Source organism: Pelodiscus sinensis, chromosome 11 (assembly GCF_052426305.1).
Source record: "Pelodiscus sinensis isolate ZL-2025 chromosome 11, ASM5242630v1, whole genome shotgun sequence".
Taxonomy (NCBI): domain Eukaryota; kingdom Metazoa; phylum Chordata; order Testudines; family Trionychidae; genus Pelodiscus; species Pelodiscus sinensis.
Genome location: NC_143062.1, coordinates 23,752,311 through 23,771,467, shown reverse-complemented (window position 1 = coordinate 23,771,467; position 19,157 = coordinate 23,752,311). Strand labels below are relative to the sequence as shown.

Sequence of the window (19,157 nt, the reverse complement as noted above, 5' to 3'; positions counted from 1 at the left end):
ATGTCCCCCATCCTATGGCCAGCACTCTATCATAGGGTGCTTTGTACGATCAGTCCCATGTAAGATATGGGTACACAGAGGCAAAGCCTTTCTAGCACATGGGGGAATTCATCCAGAAAAGCATTTCACTTATTTCCAGGCAACATGTGGGATATGTTTCTACAGTTCATTTGTCATCCTACTGAATTAAATGGAAAATTATGGGGAGGGGGCTTTGTAGAGTATGAATATCAGACCCCTGATCCTTCAGTCCTGTTGAGCTCCACTGTATGCAGGATTTAGTCAGGGAGATAACAGAGCTAGGTGGCTCAACATCACCTTTCCTCTTCCATAGTCTTTGGGCCAGTAGAAAGCCACTTTCCCCTCCCTGTCATAACTACAACTGCCTCAAAGGACTATTGAACTTATGTTTCTGGCACACCGCAATTACGTCTCTTACTGTAGAGAGGGCCAGGAGCTGGTGGGATAGAGCTAAATACACTGACTTTATATCACACAGAAATTTCTCTGTGTTAGAAATCTCCAGGCATTGTATAAGAGCAGCTTGCTGCTTATTTTGTGCTGCCAGAGTGGTGCAGAAGGGATCCAGGCAGAAGTGAGAATCTGCACCAAGATTTTATTAGAATAATTCAACATTTTAACAAAAAATATTAATAGCTGGAAGATGGTTAAATAATAAAATACCCAAGTAGTACTAAAATGTAACAAAAAAGTAATTTATGGTAGTATGGTATTGTGTCAAAATTAATTGACATTGGATAGTATAGTTTCCATGTTGTATGCTGGAGTATCCTCATACTATATTTTTTACAGGCATCTAGTTTTGGTTTTGATATTTTTGTACCCCACTTATTGTGGTGGCTGACATAATTTAAATGCAAGATGCTTTGTGCCATTCTCATATTCAAGCTACATCACTATTACTCTTATGCCTTTTGGGCAGGGCCGCATAATGACTTTTGTGGACCCTAGGCACTTTTGCCTTCGTGGGCCCCTTCCTCCATAAAAAAATATTAAAAATTATTTTTGATATCACTTTAAATACTTCAACATTTTTTTTTCTGTTTTAGGCAAGATTTAATAGATTTTTCATGTCCCTAAAAGTTTCATTTTTTTCTGATGTGAGAAAAAAATTAAAACATTTTCTTCAACCCTAAAAGTTCATTTTTTTCCTTCTAATTGTAAAAGAAATTAAAATATCTTCTTGGGCCCGTAAACGGATCGTGGGCCCTAGGCATTGTGCCTAATCTGCCTAATGGATAAGTCGGCCCTGCTTTTGGGTCATGTTCAAGTTAGAGCAGGCAGAAAAATGAGAGAATTGTGTCAAAATATGTATAATTTTAAAAAAGCTAGATATACATTAGAGCTGCCTATGGCCAGTTATAGTTTACATGCTCAACACTTCTAGTTGTACCTTCAAAAGGCTAACAAGTGCTGGGTGCACCTTCAAAGGCTTGGTTTACATAAAGAAGTTAAGGCACTTATCCATAGGTTTTGAGGTTTCCCTTCTCCTTCTCCAGCACACTTCAAATCCACCCATCTGCTCCCAAATTTTCTGATATGTAACTATGGATACTGAAAGACATAAACAAAAGAAGAGGTGGCTCTGTTGCAGATCATATATGGTATAGAAGATCTGCAATTACCTAAAGGATACAGCATAGCACAATACATGTACCTGTGGCTGTTTTAATAATGCAGATAATTATGGCCCTGCTTAAATGATAAGAACATATTGATTAATATTGTGATCTATTTTTATTTTTAGATTGAAAATCTACAGGAGCAACTTAGGGACAAAGATAAACAGCTAACCAATTTAAAAGACAGAGTGAAATCATTGCAGACCGATTCCAGTAACACGGACACAGCTCTAGCAACATTAGAAGAAGCTCTGTCAGAGAAGGTAATGTTTAGCATGTAACAGTGATATATGGTACTCTTTCAAGTAGGTGGTGAAATATGTCCAGATAAAAATACTTTTAAAAGAAAGAAATGAAAAAGATTAATGTAAAATTACAGAACTACCACACAAAATAGTCTCCTCTTTATTTTTATTTGGAGTTTTATGCCTTTTAACCTGCAAATAATTTTATCATACATTAAATGGTGTATTGGAGAAGGTCATTGCACACTGAAGGCTAGAGAGCCAGAAAATTGCTTGGCACAGAGATGAAGCATGTAGCACAATGCCAGGTCATTGTGTGGATAGTCAGAAGAACAGAAGAGACAATTGATATTCAAGTGTGTAGTTTTTTTGTTTTTCTCCTGGACAAGGCTGAGCATCCTCTCATCCATGAAAGTAGTTAAAATACCAGATTTCATCATGATCTGCTCTATGCTAGTTGTGCCTTTCTGGCAGGAGTGGGGTGAGGTTGGGCTGGTGCTGGGCTAAGGTTGGGACTTTTGGAAGGAATTTTTCCCTCACCACCAGACTGACAAAGGCAAGGTGGGGTTTTCATCTTCTCCATGGGAGTTTGGAGGCTTAATAGGGGCAAAATAAAAAACTGGGCTTAGGCTGTGATGTTGCAACTCATTATGTAATCTTAGGACAAATATCTAGTGAAGGTACTCTGTAGGGAACAGATACATGTATGAACATAATTTGTCAGGCACATAGTAATCCGGTGGAGAACTTGCTTCTGATGATTAGCTTGCTGAGATTGTGGACTTCTTTGAAGGGCAAAGGGGGAGATGGTTTGGGAAAGATGTATATCTTGATTTGGTCCTCATCAAGCATGAGGTGTAATTGTTTGATGATACCCTACATAGGATCTAGCATGGTCTCTGTATATGATTACTTTTTTAAAAATTCCAGGATATAATGCAAAAAGGTATTTTAAATGAATGTATTTTAAAGTTGTTTTATTTTTCCTCTTTGACATTTTAAAATTATAAAAAGGAATATTTTGCATATGCTGGGGTTTTCTTTTAAGAAAAGAGATGCATGATATGAAGTAAGAGAAATAAAAATGAACATAATTTGTTGGGGGAAAGTCAACATGGTTTCTGTAAAGGGAAATGATGCCTTACTAATCTGCTAGAGTTTTTTGAGGGGGTCAGCAAACGTGCACAAGGGGGAGCCCGTGGATTTAGTATACTTTGATTTCCAGAAAGCCTTTGACAAGGTCCCTCACCAGAGGCTCTTAAGTAAAGTAAGTTGTCATGGGATAAAAGGGAAGGTCCTTTCATGGATTGATAATTGGTTAAAAGATAGGAAACAAAGGGTAGGAATAAATGGTAAATTTTCCCGAGTGGAGAGAAGTAACTAGAGGGGTCTCCCAAGGGTCTGTTCTGGGACCAATCCTATTCTATTTATTTATAAATGATCCAGAAAAAGGGGTAAACAGTGAGGTGGCAAAGTTTGCAGATGATACCAAACTGCTCAAGATAGTTAAGACCAAAGCAGACTGTGAAGAGCTTCAAAAAGATCTCACCAAACTAAGTAATTGGGAAACAAAATGGCAAATGAAATATAATGGTGATAAATGTAAAGTAATGCACATTGGAAAAAATAATCCCAACTATGCCTACAATATGATGGGGACTAATTTAGCTACAGCTACTCAAGAGAGAGATCTTGGAGTCATTGTGGACAGTTCTCTGAAAACATCCACTCAGTGTGCAGCAGCAGTCAAAAAAGCAAATAGAATGTTAGGAATCATTAAAAAAGGGATAGTGAATAAGACTAAGGGATAGTTCGAAATAGGGCTTTATTTCGAATGCCCATTTCTCTGCCGCATGTAGATGCGGGCAGTTACTTCAGGCTTGTAAATTAAAAAAAAAAAAAAAAAAAAGGCTCCCGGCCGGGAAGAAGCAAGTCAAGCGCGGGATATTTAAATCCCGGGCTTGATTTGCAATTCTGAATGCCTACATTTGCAGCCCTAGTTTGAATTAGGCTGCAAGTGTAGACATATCCTTACTGTGTCTAAATAAAACCATGGTACGCTCACATCTTGAATACTGTGTTCTGATGTGGTTGCCTTATCTCAAAAAAGATATATTGTCATTGGAAAAGGTTCAGAAAAGGGCAATAAAAATGATGAGGGGTTTGGAATGGGTCCCATATGAAGAGAGTTTAAAAAGACTTGGACTTTTCACTTTAGAAAAGAGACTAAGCGGGGATATGATAGAGGTCTATAAAATCATGACAGGTATGGAAAAAGTGAATAAGGAAAAGTTATTTACTTATTCCCACAATAGAAGAATTAGGGGTTATCAAATTAAATAATAGGCAGCAAGTTTAAAACAAACAAAAGGAAGGTTTTTCTTCACTCTGTGCACAGTCAACCTATGGAACTCCTTGCCAGAGGATGTGGTGAAGGCTAGGTCTTGAACATAGTTCAAAAAAGAACTAGATAGATTAATGGAGATTAGGTCCATCAATGGGTATTAGCCAAGATGGGCAGGAATGGTGTCCCTAGCCTCTGTTTCTCTGGAGGTGCGTGACAGGGGAGGGATCATGTGAAGATTACCTATTGTATTCTTTCCCTCTGGGGCATCTGGTATTGGCCACTGTCGGCAGATAGAATACAGGGCTGCATGGACTATTTGTCTGACCCAGTATGGCCGTTCTTATACAGTGTTCTTATACAGTGTTTACATAAAATAGATCTGAAAAGAATTTAAAGGAGGTATTATTTATAGGAATGAAAATGTGCAGTTTGGGGCTCCTCTGACTGGTATGGCAGGGAGTCACTTCCTTGCACCTTCTCAGGGGCCCCCATTTGAAGAGGTGTGTGGGGAGATCCCAGCAGCTGATCAGGGACCAGAATGGCTAAGTGGGAGGGATGACAGCAGTGCTTTGGCTAATATAAATGGTTATGGAATTACCTGCTGAATACTCTATGACATTTGGGATAAAATAATATATGGAGATATACCTATCTCATAGAACTAGAAGGGACCTTGAGAGGTCATCAAGTCCAGTCCCCTGCCCTCATGGCAGGACCAAGTACCATCCCTGAGAGATTTGCCCCAGATCCTTAAATGGCCCCCTGAAGGATTGACCTCACAACCCAGGGAGTAAAGTTGTGATTTCATTAAACCATGTCTGTTGTTTTCTGTCCCTATGGACAATATCTAAATGCCTGGAGTGAAATCCTGGCTCCACTGAAATCAATGGAAAAATTCCCAGTTAACTTCAATGGGACCAGAATTTTACCCATTAACTTCAAAGGTACAAGTAGTGCTATTGAACTCAGGTACTTGAATTCAGTGAGAGTATTCTTGTGCTTAAAGTTCAGCAAATGCTTTATTTTATATTGAACAACTGGGAAATGTTGAAATAAACTTCAATGAATATGGGACTTGTACACAAGTCTGAATACTTTGAAATACTGTCTGAGGGTTTCCTGGAGTCTACAAATGGAATTAAAACTTGTGCCTGAAGGTGAAATTAGCACTATCTATTGTAAGTAAATATTTTTGGGCCTGTGTGCAAAGTTAAATCATGTTCTAGTGTCTAATGAGAATTTTAATCACACGAGGTAGTATTATCTAATCATATAAATAAGTTGGAGCCTGTTTAAGGGTATAAGTGCAGCCTGGTATGTTTCAAATTATTCTATAGTATTTATTTGGATTTAGTAAATATGGCATTAGTACATATAATCCCTATTTTACAAATTGGAAGCCAGTGTCAGATGTTTTGTGAGTTGCCAAAATCACACAACAAACTAGTCAGTACCAGGGACCACAGTTTCAATGGTTCAGTTTCTAATCCAGTAGTTCAGATCAACCTATAGAAAAGTTACTTATCCTTTATTCCCTTGTTTTGTCATTTGTAAAATGGTTAATAATATTTAGCTATTGATATATGGCTGCATATACATGTTTCTCATGTCTGTTTTTGGATTTTGTTTTAGAAATTTCAACACTAATGTTCTGAGAATTTAAAGTTGTTTCAACTTCTGTATTTCTATAGAAATTTCTTTCTCCTGTGTAAAATAGACCAGATTCTCAGTTCATGTAAATCTGTTTGCCATTTTATATCAACTGAAGATCTGGTTCAACATAAAGAATACAAATTTATAAAATTTAGTATGTCATATGTTCTAAAAGGCTTAGATTTTGGGCTTTGTTCTTTGTCTTTCAGTTTTATCAGTTTATTTTTGTAGACTGTCCTTATCTACACTGCAGTTCAAATTAGAGAAATCCATCAGAATCTTATGTGTGGAGTGTTACAGTATCAATAAGGGTTATGTTTCATGTTTGGATCTAACTGTCTTTGATTGGAAATCTTTTTTGTACAGAGTAGAAAGTGAATTACTGGTGTAGCAGACATGACAAAAAAATAAAAAACATTTCAACACCAGATGAGGGAAATAAGATTCATAGAGCTGGAAGAGACCTCAGAAGATTATCAAGTCCAGCCGTCTGCCCAAAGCAGGAGCAATTCCAACTAAATCTACCCAGCCAGGGCTTTTCAAGCTGGCTCTTAAAAACCTCTAGGGATGGAGATTCCACCACCTCCCTAGGTAACCCACTCCAGTACTTCACCATCCTCCTAGTGAAATAGTTTTTCCTGTATCCAATCTAGACCGCCCCCATTATAACTTGAGCCCATTGCTCCTTGTTCTGCCATCCGTTACTACTGAGAACAGCCTCTCTCCATCCTCTTTGGAACCTCCCTTCAGGAAGTTGAAGGCAGCTATCAAATCCCCCCTCACTCTTCTCTTCTGCAGACTAAATAAGCCCAAATCCTTCAGTCTTTCCTCATAGGTCATGTGCTGCAGCCCCCTAATCATTTTGGTTGCCCTTCGCTGGAACCCTCTCCAATACATCTACATCCTTTCTATAGTGGACGTATTGGGGGGCCCAGAACTGGACACAGTACTCCAGATGTGGCCTCACCAGAGCTGAACAAAGGGGAATAATCACTTCTCTAGGGGTACGTCTAGACTACCGGGTTTTGTCGACAGAAGTTTTGTCGACAGTATCTGTCGACAAAACTTCTGTCGACAAAGAGTGTCCAGACACATTGAGTTCTGTCGACAAAGCAAGCTGCTTTGTCGACAGAACCCTGTAGTCTAGACGCAACCCTACAGGCAATAACACCTTCTGTCGACAGAACTCTGTTGACAGAAGGTGTTATGCCTCATAAAATGAGGTATACCAGTGTCCACAAAACTGCTGAGTTCTGTCGATGTTATGTCGACAGAACTCAGCGGTAGTGTAGACGCTGGTATAGTTTTGTCGACAAAAGTCCACTTTTGTCAACAAAACTCAGTAGTCTAGACACACCCTAGATCTGCTGTCAATGAGAAACTAGCTATTTTGGGTGGGAGTAAGTGTATAATGTTGGGTGTTTTGTATTTGAATAGAGGACTATCCTGAATCATTGATGCACTGTTGTCAGCTCTATTGTCATTAATCCTTGGAATTTCAGTCAAACATAGAGGCAAAAACAACAGAAGACAACAGAATGACTTTGCAGTCTGATAGGACAGATAGAGAACTCATTTCACACAGAATTAAATTGTACAGACAACTCACCACTTCATCAGTTAAAGGACTTATAACAATATTATGTTTCCTGAAGCTATCTGTGACACATCCATCTCTGCAACTATCTGATGCCATGGAAAGAAGAGCGTGATCATGATGCCTCATGCTATTCAGAGCAGTTCTTACAGTTCTCAAAACAAAACATCAGCTAGTGTTTTGGCATCTAGGCAGTCACTTTAAAAGTGGATTTGTCACTTCCCTAAAGTGATTATTTGTAGAGCCATTTAAAAAAAATTGTAAACCTCCCTCCTCTTCCCTGTTCTTCCCAGAAAACTCCTTTTTTATTAATAACATGGGTAGGCTCATCCCACACATTAAAAGAAAAATTGTACACGTAAGGAGGTTATATTTTTCCCAACAGAAATTTAATCCCTCATCTAGTATTATGTAGTGCTGAAGGTTTCTTTAAATTCTCACAGCTAGGCAAACTATGGACTTAATGAGCAGGAGTCAGCACTTGATCTCCAAAAGATAAACTGCAGATAGATTTTTTTGAATGTTGTCTATAAAATATAAAATATGGTTTATTCACTGAATGTGGTTGATCATAAGTCTACTTAAAACAGTTCAAAAATATTGAAATAAACAGTAATTAGGTAGCTAAGCACTTTTGAAAATCCCATTGGGGTCTCTTTGAAAGCGGAGGCACCTAAAAAGCATATGACACTTAGAGCCTGCTTTTTAAAGATAAGTCTCATTGGGTATGTCTACACTACAATGTTAATTCGAACTAACGGATCCAGACTAAAAAACTAGTTTGAATTAGCGTTTTGCTAATTCGAACTAGTATGTCCACATTAAGTGGACCCTGAACCGGGCTTAAGGATGGCCGGAAGCAGTGCCAGCAGGGCATCAGATGAGGACTTAGAGCGTGGAGATGCTTTCTCAGGCTAGCCGAGGGCTGTGCTTAAAGGGTCCCAACCCCCACCCCGGACAGACAGTTCTCAGGGGTGCCCCGCTTGCAAAGCAGTCCTGGCTTGGATTGCCTGGACTACCCACAGTGGGCACATCACACCACTCGGCCATCAGCCCGGCTGCACTTGCCGCAGGCTGCCATCTGGGGAGAGGGGGCAATTGGGGGGCTGCAGGAGAGCTTCCACCCCCAGAAGCCTGCAGAGCCAGCCCGGTCCTCCCCATCGGGGGCTCGTGCCCCATTCCTCCCTCACCTCTTTCCACTTACCCTTCCCTAGCCCCTCTTCTTGATGTACAAAATAAAGATAACGTGTCGTCCAAAATGGAATCTGTCTTTATTGAACAAAACTGGGGGAGACTGGGAAAAGGAGGTGGGAGAGGGGAAGAGAGAGGCTGGGAGAGGGGAGGGCAACTAAAATGATCAGGGGTTGGGAACAGGTCCCATATGAAGAGAGGCTAAAGAGACTGGGACTTTTCAGCTTAGAAAAGAGGAGACGGAGGGGGGACAGGATAGAGGTCTCTAAAAGCAGGAGTTGGGTGGAGAGGGTGCATACAGAAAAGTTCTTCATTAGTTCCCATAAAGAAGGACTAGAGGACACCAAAGGAAAGGAATGGGTAGCAGGCTTCAAACTAGTAACAGAAAGTTGTTCTTCACAAAGCAAAGAGTCAACCTGTGGAACTCCTTGCTGCAGGAGGCTGTGAAGGCTAGAACTAGAACAGAGTTTAAAGGGAAGTGAGATCAAGTCATGGAAGTTGGGTCCATGGAGTGGTATTAGCCAAGGGGTAGGAGTGGTGTCCCTGCCCAAGGTTTGTGGAAGGCTGGGAGGGATGGCAGGAGACAAATGGCTTGGTCACTGTCTTCGGTCCATCCCCTCCAGGGTCCCTAGGGTTGGCCGCTTTCGGCAGACAGGCTACTGGGCTAGATGGACCTTTGGTCTGACCCAGTACGGCCATTGTAAGCTCAGGGCTCAGGGTCAGGGGTCTGAGTGGACCCCCTTGATTTTCATGCACACCTGCTCCTGAGTGGCCAGGCTGGCAGCTCTCCTGCCCTAGCCGGCCACTTTCCTGTGCCTAGTGCAGAGATCGTGGACAAGGTCCACGATGTCTGCACTAGCCCAGGCGGGTGCCCGCCTCTTGCGGTCCCGGGCAAGCTCCAGTGTGCCGCCAGCCTGGTCCCGGGAAGAGAGGGAGGGCTGGGGGGCATCGGGTGGGTGGCTCGATCCGTGCCAGGTGCAGGGTCTGTTGGCTGGGTGCTGGCAGGCTTGCACCTGGCACGGGCACCGTAGTCAGCCCGTGCCCCTTTAAGAGGTCCGGGGCTGGGAGGGGGGCCAGAGCGGCAACAGGAAAACCTGGGGAGGGCTAGCCTCCCACTAGTTCGAATTAAGGGGCTACACACCCCTTAATTCGAACTAACTAGTTTGAACTAGGCTTAATCCTCGTAAAATGAGGTTTTCCTAGTTCGAACTAAGCGCTCCGTTAGTTCGAATTAAATTGGAACTAACGGAGCGCTAGTGTAGCGCCTATGAAAGTTAGTTTGAACTAACGTCCGTTAGTTCGAACTAACTTTGTAGTGTAGACATACCCATTGAGACTTATGCTTCTAATTCACACACTTTTGAAAATTAGATCTGAACTTTAGTGTACTAATTCACTACTATTATATGTGCTAAAACAGTTCCCAGAGCACTAGCACTGAATGTGGGAACCCTATTTTGAAAATTGAGTCAGAAAAACAGTTAAGCATGTTGTCAAAGCCAATTTACTTTTGTTAGTGTGGACAAGGCTTTATTCAGAGATGCATAGCCTTGGTCTACACTGGTGGGGAAGGTTGACCTAAGATATGCAGCTTCAGCTTAATTAATTGCGTAGCTGGAGTCAATGTATTTTAAATCCCCATGCACACTGCTCCTGTAAGCTTCCCTTACTCCTCGCAGAATGAGTACTGGACACCAGTGGGAGCTGCCCTTACCATTCAATTTAGGGATCTATATTAGACCTGCTAAATCAATGGTTCCCAGCTTTTCCAGATGGGGACCCATTTTGACAATTTAGGAAGACTTGGTGACGCAAGGCAATTCAAAAATGGGGGGAGAAGGAGGTGCAAAGCCACCTGGGGAGACACTTGGCGACCCTTTTGAAATGTAATGGTGACCCATATTTGGGTCCCGACCCATAGGTTGGGAAACCCTGTGCTAAATCAGACACTAGAAGATCACTCTCTGGAGGGTAGATCTCGCTAATGAAGATGTGCTAATAGATTTTAAGATCAGAAGTGACCTTTGTGATCATTTAGTCTGACATTCTGCATAACACAGGCCATATGACTTAAATCCAATAGGTGTAGTTAAACTAGAGCATATCTTTTAGAAAAAAGTGCACACTTGGTTTGAAAATGCCCCACAGAAGAATATTAAAACATAAAAATTAGCTAACCAAATAACAATAGCAAAGAATCCTACTTGAAGCAACAGTCAGATGGTTTATCTGTTTTTCTCCTTTAAAATATTTTATCATAAGAAACAGGACTATGTAGCACTTTAAAGACTAACAAGCTGGTTTATTAGGTGATGAGCTTTCGTGGGCCAGACCCACTTCCTCAGATCAAATAGTGGAAGAAAATTGTCACAACCATATATACCAAAGAATACAAATAAACAAATGAACACATATGAAAAGGAAAAATCAAATTTCAGAACGGAAGGAGGATGGGGGGGAGGTAAATGTGAGCTAATGATATTAGAGGTGATAATTGGGGAAGCTATCTTTATAACTGTCTTCCCCAATTATCACCTCTAATATCATTAACTCACAGACATTTACCTTCCCACCCCCCCATTCCTCTTCTGTTCTGAAATTTGATTCGTCCTTTTCATATGTGTTCATTTGTTTAATTATATCCTTTGGTATATATGGTTGTGACAATTTTCTTCCACTATTTGATCTGAGGAAGTGGGTCTGGCACACGAAAGCTCATCACTTAATAAACCATCTTGTTAGTCTTTAAAGTGCTACATAGTCCTGTTTTTTTGTTTCAGCTACACCAGACTAACACAGCTACATTTCTATCACTATTACCATAAGAAGTGACTCTAAAACTGGTTTTGTGTATGATCCTAGGTTCACTATCACTTGTATTGGACTTGCACATGCAAAGGACAGCTAAGGGTGGAGTTGGATGTCAGGAGAGAGATCACTTGATCATTACCTGCTCCAGGGGCGGATGAGAGTGCCGCGGGGCCCAGGGCAGCACCGCGGGGCCCCAGGCAGCGAAATTTTGCGGGGCCCCTCCTTTGACACGGCGTATGCGCCGTGGCGCCACGGTGCATGCGCGGGGCCTCGGGAAGTGCGGGGCCTGGGACAGCTGCCCCGCTCGCCCTGCCCTAAATCCGCCGCTGACCTGCTCAGTTCACTCCCTCTGGAGCACCTGGCATTGGCCACTGTCGGCAGACAGGATACTGGGCTGGATGTACCTTTGGTCTGACCCAGTATGGTTGTTCTTATGTTCTTATATGCAATTTTTGTGCTTACTCTTTGCAAGTTCTATAATTTATTTGCACAGATTTTAGTGCATTGAGAATTACACATAAAGAATTAGCTTTTGAATTAGAAAAACTAGTAGTTTACAAAAAATCATAGTAGAATTTGGAAGAGTATCAATGTTCCCTTTTGGCTTTTCTTGTACATTTAACAGGAAGGTAGGTTTATTGCTCTGTCCAGGTAAATGAAAAACAGAGACTGATGGAATCCTAAAATCATTATGTACCTACAATAGAACAAGCAATTTTACAGTATACCTGTGGTATGTTTTCATTTAACGTTGAAAATGTTTCCGGTATCCTATATACACCTTTAGGTTTTCAGTTCATTTCTAAACGATTAGTTTGATAAACTAAGGTGGATAGAAACTATTTATAGATCCTTTTTGCTGAACAATTCTGCCTTTGAAAAACTAGTGGAATCAAATGTGATGGAATGCAGATACAAACACAGAGAACTGAAACTGTTGTGAACAATTCCAAGTCTTGTATATGAGGAACACAAATGACAGCATTAGCTTTACATCATTAAATTGAAGTTTTCAAGTATCACTATATTTTGCAATATTTCACCAGTTTTTAAAATGTGCCTTTTAGGAAAGCAGTCCTCTATTCAAAATCCATATATTTATAGCTGTTCTGGTATAGAATCATATAATACTAGGACTGGAAGGGACGTCGAGAGGTCATCGAGTCCAGTCCCCTGCTCCCATGGCAGGACCAAATACTGTCTAGACCATCCCTGATAGATATTTATCTAACCTACTCTTAAATATCTCCAGAGATGGGGATTCCACAAACTCTCTGGGCAATTTATTCCAGTGTTTAACTACCCTGACAGTTAGGAACTTTTTCCTAATGTCCAACTTAAACCTCCCTTGCTGCAGTTTAAGCCCATTGCTTCTTGTTCTATCCTCACAGGCCAAGATGAACAATTTTTCTCCCTCCTCTTGACACCCTTTTAGATTCCTGAAAACAGCTATTATGTCCCTCCTCAGTCTTCTCTTTTCTAAACTAAACAAACCCAATTCTTTCAGCCTTCCTTCATAGGTCATGTTCTCAAAGACCTTTAATCATTCTTGTTGCTCTTCTCTGGACCCTCTCCAATTTCTCCACATAGCACATAGCACATAGCACATATTTTACATTACACATTTAGGTAGCATATAGCACATATTTTACATTATTTACATTTATAGCTCATGTTCATATCTAGCAGAAAACGTGGAGTTCTTAATTATCAGTATTAAAGATCCAGATTTGATACCGGATGCCAACAGATGGTAACATTCTTATCACTTCAATGGCGACTTTGTTATACAAATATGTTCTGAAATTAGGTAAATATACTGCTAATAATGCACATTTAAACACAAAAATTAGGAAATGCAAAAGCTATGATTCTCACAGTCACATGGCTATGCTCACATTGTATGTACTGTAAGGCACACATTCATCATTGTCCGGTTATACCGAAAGATGGACAGGAGATATGTGATATGGTTTTAATCAGGCTGCAACTTACATTATTATTAGATGTTTAGGACTTACCTAGTCCATCACTTTCACTTGTATAATTTTAAATTCATATTCATTCAATATCTATCTGAAGGGCTTTCACCAGTCCCCCTCTTTTTCCAACCAGGTCCCCCAGCCAACCCATTTCTGGGAACTTACCATCTATCCCTCAAATGAGGCTTAATGTGGTCTATAAGAAAGGGAGATTGGTTCCCTGCCATATCACTTATAGGATCCCTGAAACCTTTCTGCACCCTCCATTTTGTTCCTTTTAAAAAAAACCTCTTTTTTAAATCCTTTTTCCAAGGATTTATTAGGTCACTGTATACCTTTCTTATGGAGTATCTGCACTGGACATCCTATTAATTTCCTGAGACTTTTGAAAAAGAAATAATCTTTTACCTGGTCTCCATCCTCTGATTTTTCTCAACTTCCAGTTAATCATTACAGGGTTCCCTAACCTCCAGCCCCATCTAGATCTACAGCAGCATGAAGATTATTTCCCTTTTGTCATTTATGTCTGAAAAACTTTTTAGGCAGTTTGATTTGGGCAGTGGACATAATTAAGAATCAGAGTGTATTATAAGCTAAGAGAATGGGTGAATTTTTCTACTCTCATTTGGTGATCTTCAAGTTTCACATACAGATGGAATCATTAGCATGAGGGATCTTCAGGAGTGCCATCTCCTCCCCAGTTCTAAACCTTCTCCTTATCCACAAGACCATGCAATATTCTTTGCACAATTAAAATAATGAACATATGGTTTTCAATTCAAAGGATGCCATTAATTGCGTATTATTTTTAAAACCTAGTAAGCATGTATAATGTGCTATTTAAACTACAGGAAAGTGATACAACCCAAGGAGCTTTTATGTAAGAAAGACATAAGAATGGCCACACCAGTGGTCCATGTAGTCCAATATTTTATCTTCTGGTAACAGCCAATGCCAGATGCTTCAAAGGGAATGAACAGAACAGGGCAATCATCAGCTGACCTATCCCCTGGCATCCAAATCCAGCCTCTGCATTCAGAGGCATAGGGACACCAAAAACATGGGGTCCATAACTATTTTAGCTGATAACCATAGTATTGGTCTTCACAACATCCCATGGCAATGAGTTCCATAGGCTGACTGTACTTTGTGTGAAGAAGTGCTGCTGCTGCTGCTTCTTCTTCTTCAAGGACTGTCCCAGTGGGTGCTCCACTATAGAGCTACGTCTACATTGGCCCCTTCTCCGGAACAGGCATGTTAATTTCCAACTTCAGAATAGGGAAATCCGCGGGGGATTTAAATCCACTGGAGGCAGTGGGGAGCCCCAGGCAGGTCCCCTGCTTGCTCTGCAGCCCTGCACGCCACTCAGAAACACAGCTCAGGGCAATTTCTCTTTGAGTCTGGAGGGCAGAGGGGAAGATTCATATGCTTCTCCTGCCCCCAGCACAATCCCATTGGCCAATGGCAACTGCCTATTTGAATAACTGGCAGCCACAAAGCAAAAACCCTTTCCTCTCTTGCTCAGTTACTCAAGCACATGACCAAGCAGGCAGAAATGTTTTAAGCTCTGCAAGCCTTTAGCTCTGCAGAAAGGCTGGTTTGGCTTCTGGCTGGTAAGTCTCCTGGCCAGAGTCTGCCTCTTGCACCCCAGCTCCTCCCTTCCCCAACCTTCTGCCCTACTACTCCACATGCACCCATACCCCCTCCCAGATCTAGCACCCCAATCTTCTGCCCAAGATCACAATCCCCTCCTACCCCAGGTCACATCACAAAATCCTGCACCCCAGTCCTGTTCCCTAGGTCACAACTGCCTCCTTCACCCAAACTCTTTCTCAGACTCCTTTCTCCCTTCTGTGCCCCAGTCCCTTTCCCCAAGCTCTCTTCAGCACCCAGCCTCCATCCCAGACTCTGCATCCTCTCCATTAATACCATAGAAGAGAATCAGAGGGGTAGCCGTGTTAGTCTGAATCTTCAAAAGCGGTGAGGAGTCCTGTGGCACCTTAGGGTATGTCTACACTACCACCCTAGTTCGAACTAGGGTGGTTAATGTAGGCAACCGAAGTTGCAAATGAAGCCCGAGATTTGAATTTCCTGGGCTTCATTTGCATCTTGCCAACCACCGCCATTTTTAAATGTCCGCTAGTGGAACGAGGTGTACCGGTAGTTCGGAATAGGAAGCCTAATCCAAACTACCTAGTCCGTGCCGCGTGTAGCCGCGGGCACGGAGTCCGAACTAGCGGACATTTAAAAATGGCGGTGCCCGGCAAGATGCAAATGAAGCCCGGAAAATTCAAATCCCGGGCTTCATTTGCAACTTCGGTTGCCTACATTAACCACCCTAGTTCAAACTAGGGTGGTAGTGTAGACATACCCTTATAGACTAACCGAAGTGTTGGAACATAAGCTTTCATGGGCAAAGACCCACTTCATGTAAGAGTGTGGCCCTTCGCCACTTTCCAAAATCTTGGAGTGGTCCCCCAACCAAAAATTATTACCCACCCCTGCCTTAAAGGATCAAGTACTGGCACCTCAGCTAATGCTACCATCCAAGCCTCTGACAGTGGCCCGCAAGCCCCTACAACCACTAGATCTGACATCTCGCAGGAGGAGATGAAGTACTTGGATGACTCTCAGGGAGAGGATACATTACCTTCCTCTCACATCTCGTCCTCTTTCCTTCTCCTGCTTAGAGCCAAAATCCACACACCATTAAGGAATATGATCAACTTTAAGTATGTATGTAATCGTTGCTGTTAAGATAGAAAATATTCTTCTTTTGGGTATTACAATCAAAATGAAGGTACTTTTTCTCTGACTCATTTAGTATTATTCTTAGGCACATCAAAATTTATCACCTGTGAATATAACATTGCTGATAAGTGGCAGTTTGTTGTTTGAATTCTAAATTCTTACACAATCATTATCTCTCATGAAGACACTATTACAACCTGCATAGAATTTGCTGTGAAGCTAGACTGTGATAAGAAAATTCAAACTGGGTACAATAAAAAACATGGTTTTCTCATTTTTACCACTCATAATTTATAGATTAGTAACAAAGCATGTGTATTGTCCAAATATGTGGTGTTCTCTAAATATTTTAAAAAAGTGTATGTATTTTATATCCAATTTGTAAAATATTTTCTAGGGCGATACCATAATTCAGCATTTAGGGCGTGATCCAATGCCAACTGAAGCCAATGGAATATTTCTATTGTCTTCAATAAGTATTGGCTAGAGCCCCCATTAATTAGATATTTGGTATCTTTTATTTCCCTTAAAAATTAAGGTGATATTTGTGCTATCAGAGATCATTTTACATATTGCAACTTAAGACAAAAAAAGCTTTTTTTTTCTTTTCTGAATTACTGTACCGATCTTTACAGTTTTACTATTCTTATTATTAGGAGAGAATAATTGAGCGCCTGAAGGAGCAGAGAGAACGTGATGATCGAGAAAGACTTGAAGAAATAGAATCTTTTAAAAAGGAAAACAAAGACTTGAAGGAGAAAGTCAATGCTTTACAAGCCGAATTAACAGAGAAGGAGGTCAGTGTTTGAAGTAAAATTAAAAATCTGTATTGTTCTGAATTTCCTAATAGGTATAAAGAAGTTAATTAGAGACATTGTTTAAGCTGTTGGTTTTCAACTATTTTTAGAAACTAACTCCTAAGCCAGTATATTTTTGAGCATTCCTTACTTTCAAACTCTTGATCACTTTCCATAATATATTTCTTTCTTTTATTTCTGCTTTGTGTATATTCCTTTCTTTTCCTTTGCAAATATTTTACAAGATTTTAATATTCCACTGCTAGTCTTATTTTATTTTTTTAATTTGGACTAATGGGATTAGCAGGAATAAGACCTACCAAGAATAAGTCCAAAAATATTTGATTCAGTCGGACTAAATATTGATAAGGGGTTTAAGTTGGTGAATCCCTGATCCAGTTGACTGCTTTACTAAAGTTTTGCTCTGCCATTGCATGCCACTGCTCTGTGCTCATTTTATTCTTATGAACAATGTGATAATCTTAAATCCTATTCATGTCAAACCACGAGATATTTCCTTTTGGGTGTTCTCCTCTTGCATACTTCTACTATAGGGTCTAAATATCCTTTAAAATAAAGATATTGGGTGAAAACGTTTAGGTAGTTAAAATTGTGATGAATTGATGGGAAACATTTTCTCTATTTAGATCTATCTTCAAGTTATTTTTTTAAAATCCATCACTGTGATGATAATATTTTTTTAAAAAATTCTGTTTCCCTCTTTACAAGGGCTACAAGAAATGATGGTTGTAGGTCACTTGCAGGATTATTTGGATTTATCTCACTAAAAAAATTAACTGCTATTATTGTGGTCTCAGGTATTGGTGAATCCCAATGCCTCTGATTCTGTGCCTGCCTCCTGAGGGCTGTAATACTTTGTTTTAGTTTTAGTTAGGATTGCCAGGTGTCTGGTATTGAACCGGTCAGTCTGGTATTTTCACCTCCTCTCCGGTAAAAAAATTCAGAAAATACCAGACACCTAAAATGTCCGGAACTTTCTGATTTTTTTTTCCCGGCTAGGAAGCAAAAATCCTGGGCTGTCCGGCTCAGTACAGAGGCAATCTGGCAACCCTAGTGCTTACCAGGTTCTGCAGAGGAGCTGTGCGACCTGGCCCAGGGGGGCAAGATGGTGGGCAGGCACGTGGTTTTTAAAGGGGCCACAGTGGGTGGGTTTTTTTTTTTTTTTGTTGCTCAACAAGCTTTCCGGGCGTGTTTTTTTTTTCTTGTATTTTTTCTGAAACCATCTGACAACGCTAGTTTTAGTGTTTGGGTTTACTGTGTGGGTTTTGGGTAGGTGTTGGTGGCCTGTGATATACAAGAGTCAGAATAGATGACAGTTGTCACTTGTGGCGAGGGACGTCCTTAGGGTCTATGTGGCCTCACACAGTACCTGTACTATTAAACTGGTTCCCATATGCTCAATGGCAACATCCCAATGAAATATTGTAAAGCAAATTTTAAACTAAGTTCCAGCAAACTAACACAATAAATTCAAGTAAATCAGAAACTGACAGTACACCTGACCCTTCATAATCAGGGTATCCATGATCTAGGCACACTTGTGGTCCAGAATCTAGCAGGGAGAAAGTGGCTCTCCATGCTGCCACTCCCTCTTCCCTCTAGCTGGGTGAATGATATTACAGCAATGTACTTCTCCTGAGGCTTTTCCCCTCCACTACCATGGTGGTGAAGGGTGGTGCTTGGAAGTGCCATGTGTGCTACCTTGAGTGGAGCACCAGATATGTATGGCTCTTTCACAGGTTAAGTGTTCTGCAAATAAGTGTGACAAGCTTTCACTTTTAAGTTAACTAGATCTTATGTGGAACAAGCCGAGCCACAGAACAGGGATAGTAAGAGGTGGGTGGGTGGACATTAAGACCCAGTCATGCCCCAAATTTTCTGGTGCCCTGTGCAGCTGTGTATTCTGCATCTGGGTAAGGATGCCCCTGCTTCTGGCTTAACCTTTATTATTTTAATTCATTTTAAAGCTTTTAAGTCTATTATTATAAAACAGACAAAATTAACAATAGAAGTTGATAGTAGTATTTTAAGTACAGATGAGTATGTAGAATACTGGTGTGTGCAGCCACCTCCAGACTTCTATCACAGGGCAATAACTTGCAAAATAAAATCCAATAAT

The 19,157-nt window shown here is 40.8% G+C and overlaps 1 protein-coding gene across 8 annotated transcripts in view; it reads left to right on the top strand.

Annotated features, from left to right (window-relative positions):
• The window catches only part of ERC2 (ELKS/RAB6-interacting/CAST family member 2), a 1,139,467-nt gene that overhangs the window by 513,601 nt on the left and 606,709 nt on the right, over window positions 1-19,157 (top strand). For all 8 annotated transcript variants that reach the window (XR_016350432.1, XM_075938891.2, XM_075938890.2 and 5 more), the window contains 2 exons: window positions 1,769-1,906; window positions 16,877-17,017. Coding sequence is in view for 7 of the 8 variants with exons in the window: in XM_075938891.2 (XP_075795006.2) it covers window positions 1,769-1,906; window positions 16,877-17,017 (279 nt within the window). In the remaining variant the exon portion in view is untranslated. The remainder of the gene's footprint in view (window positions 1-1,768; window positions 1,907-16,876; window positions 17,018-19,157) is intronic.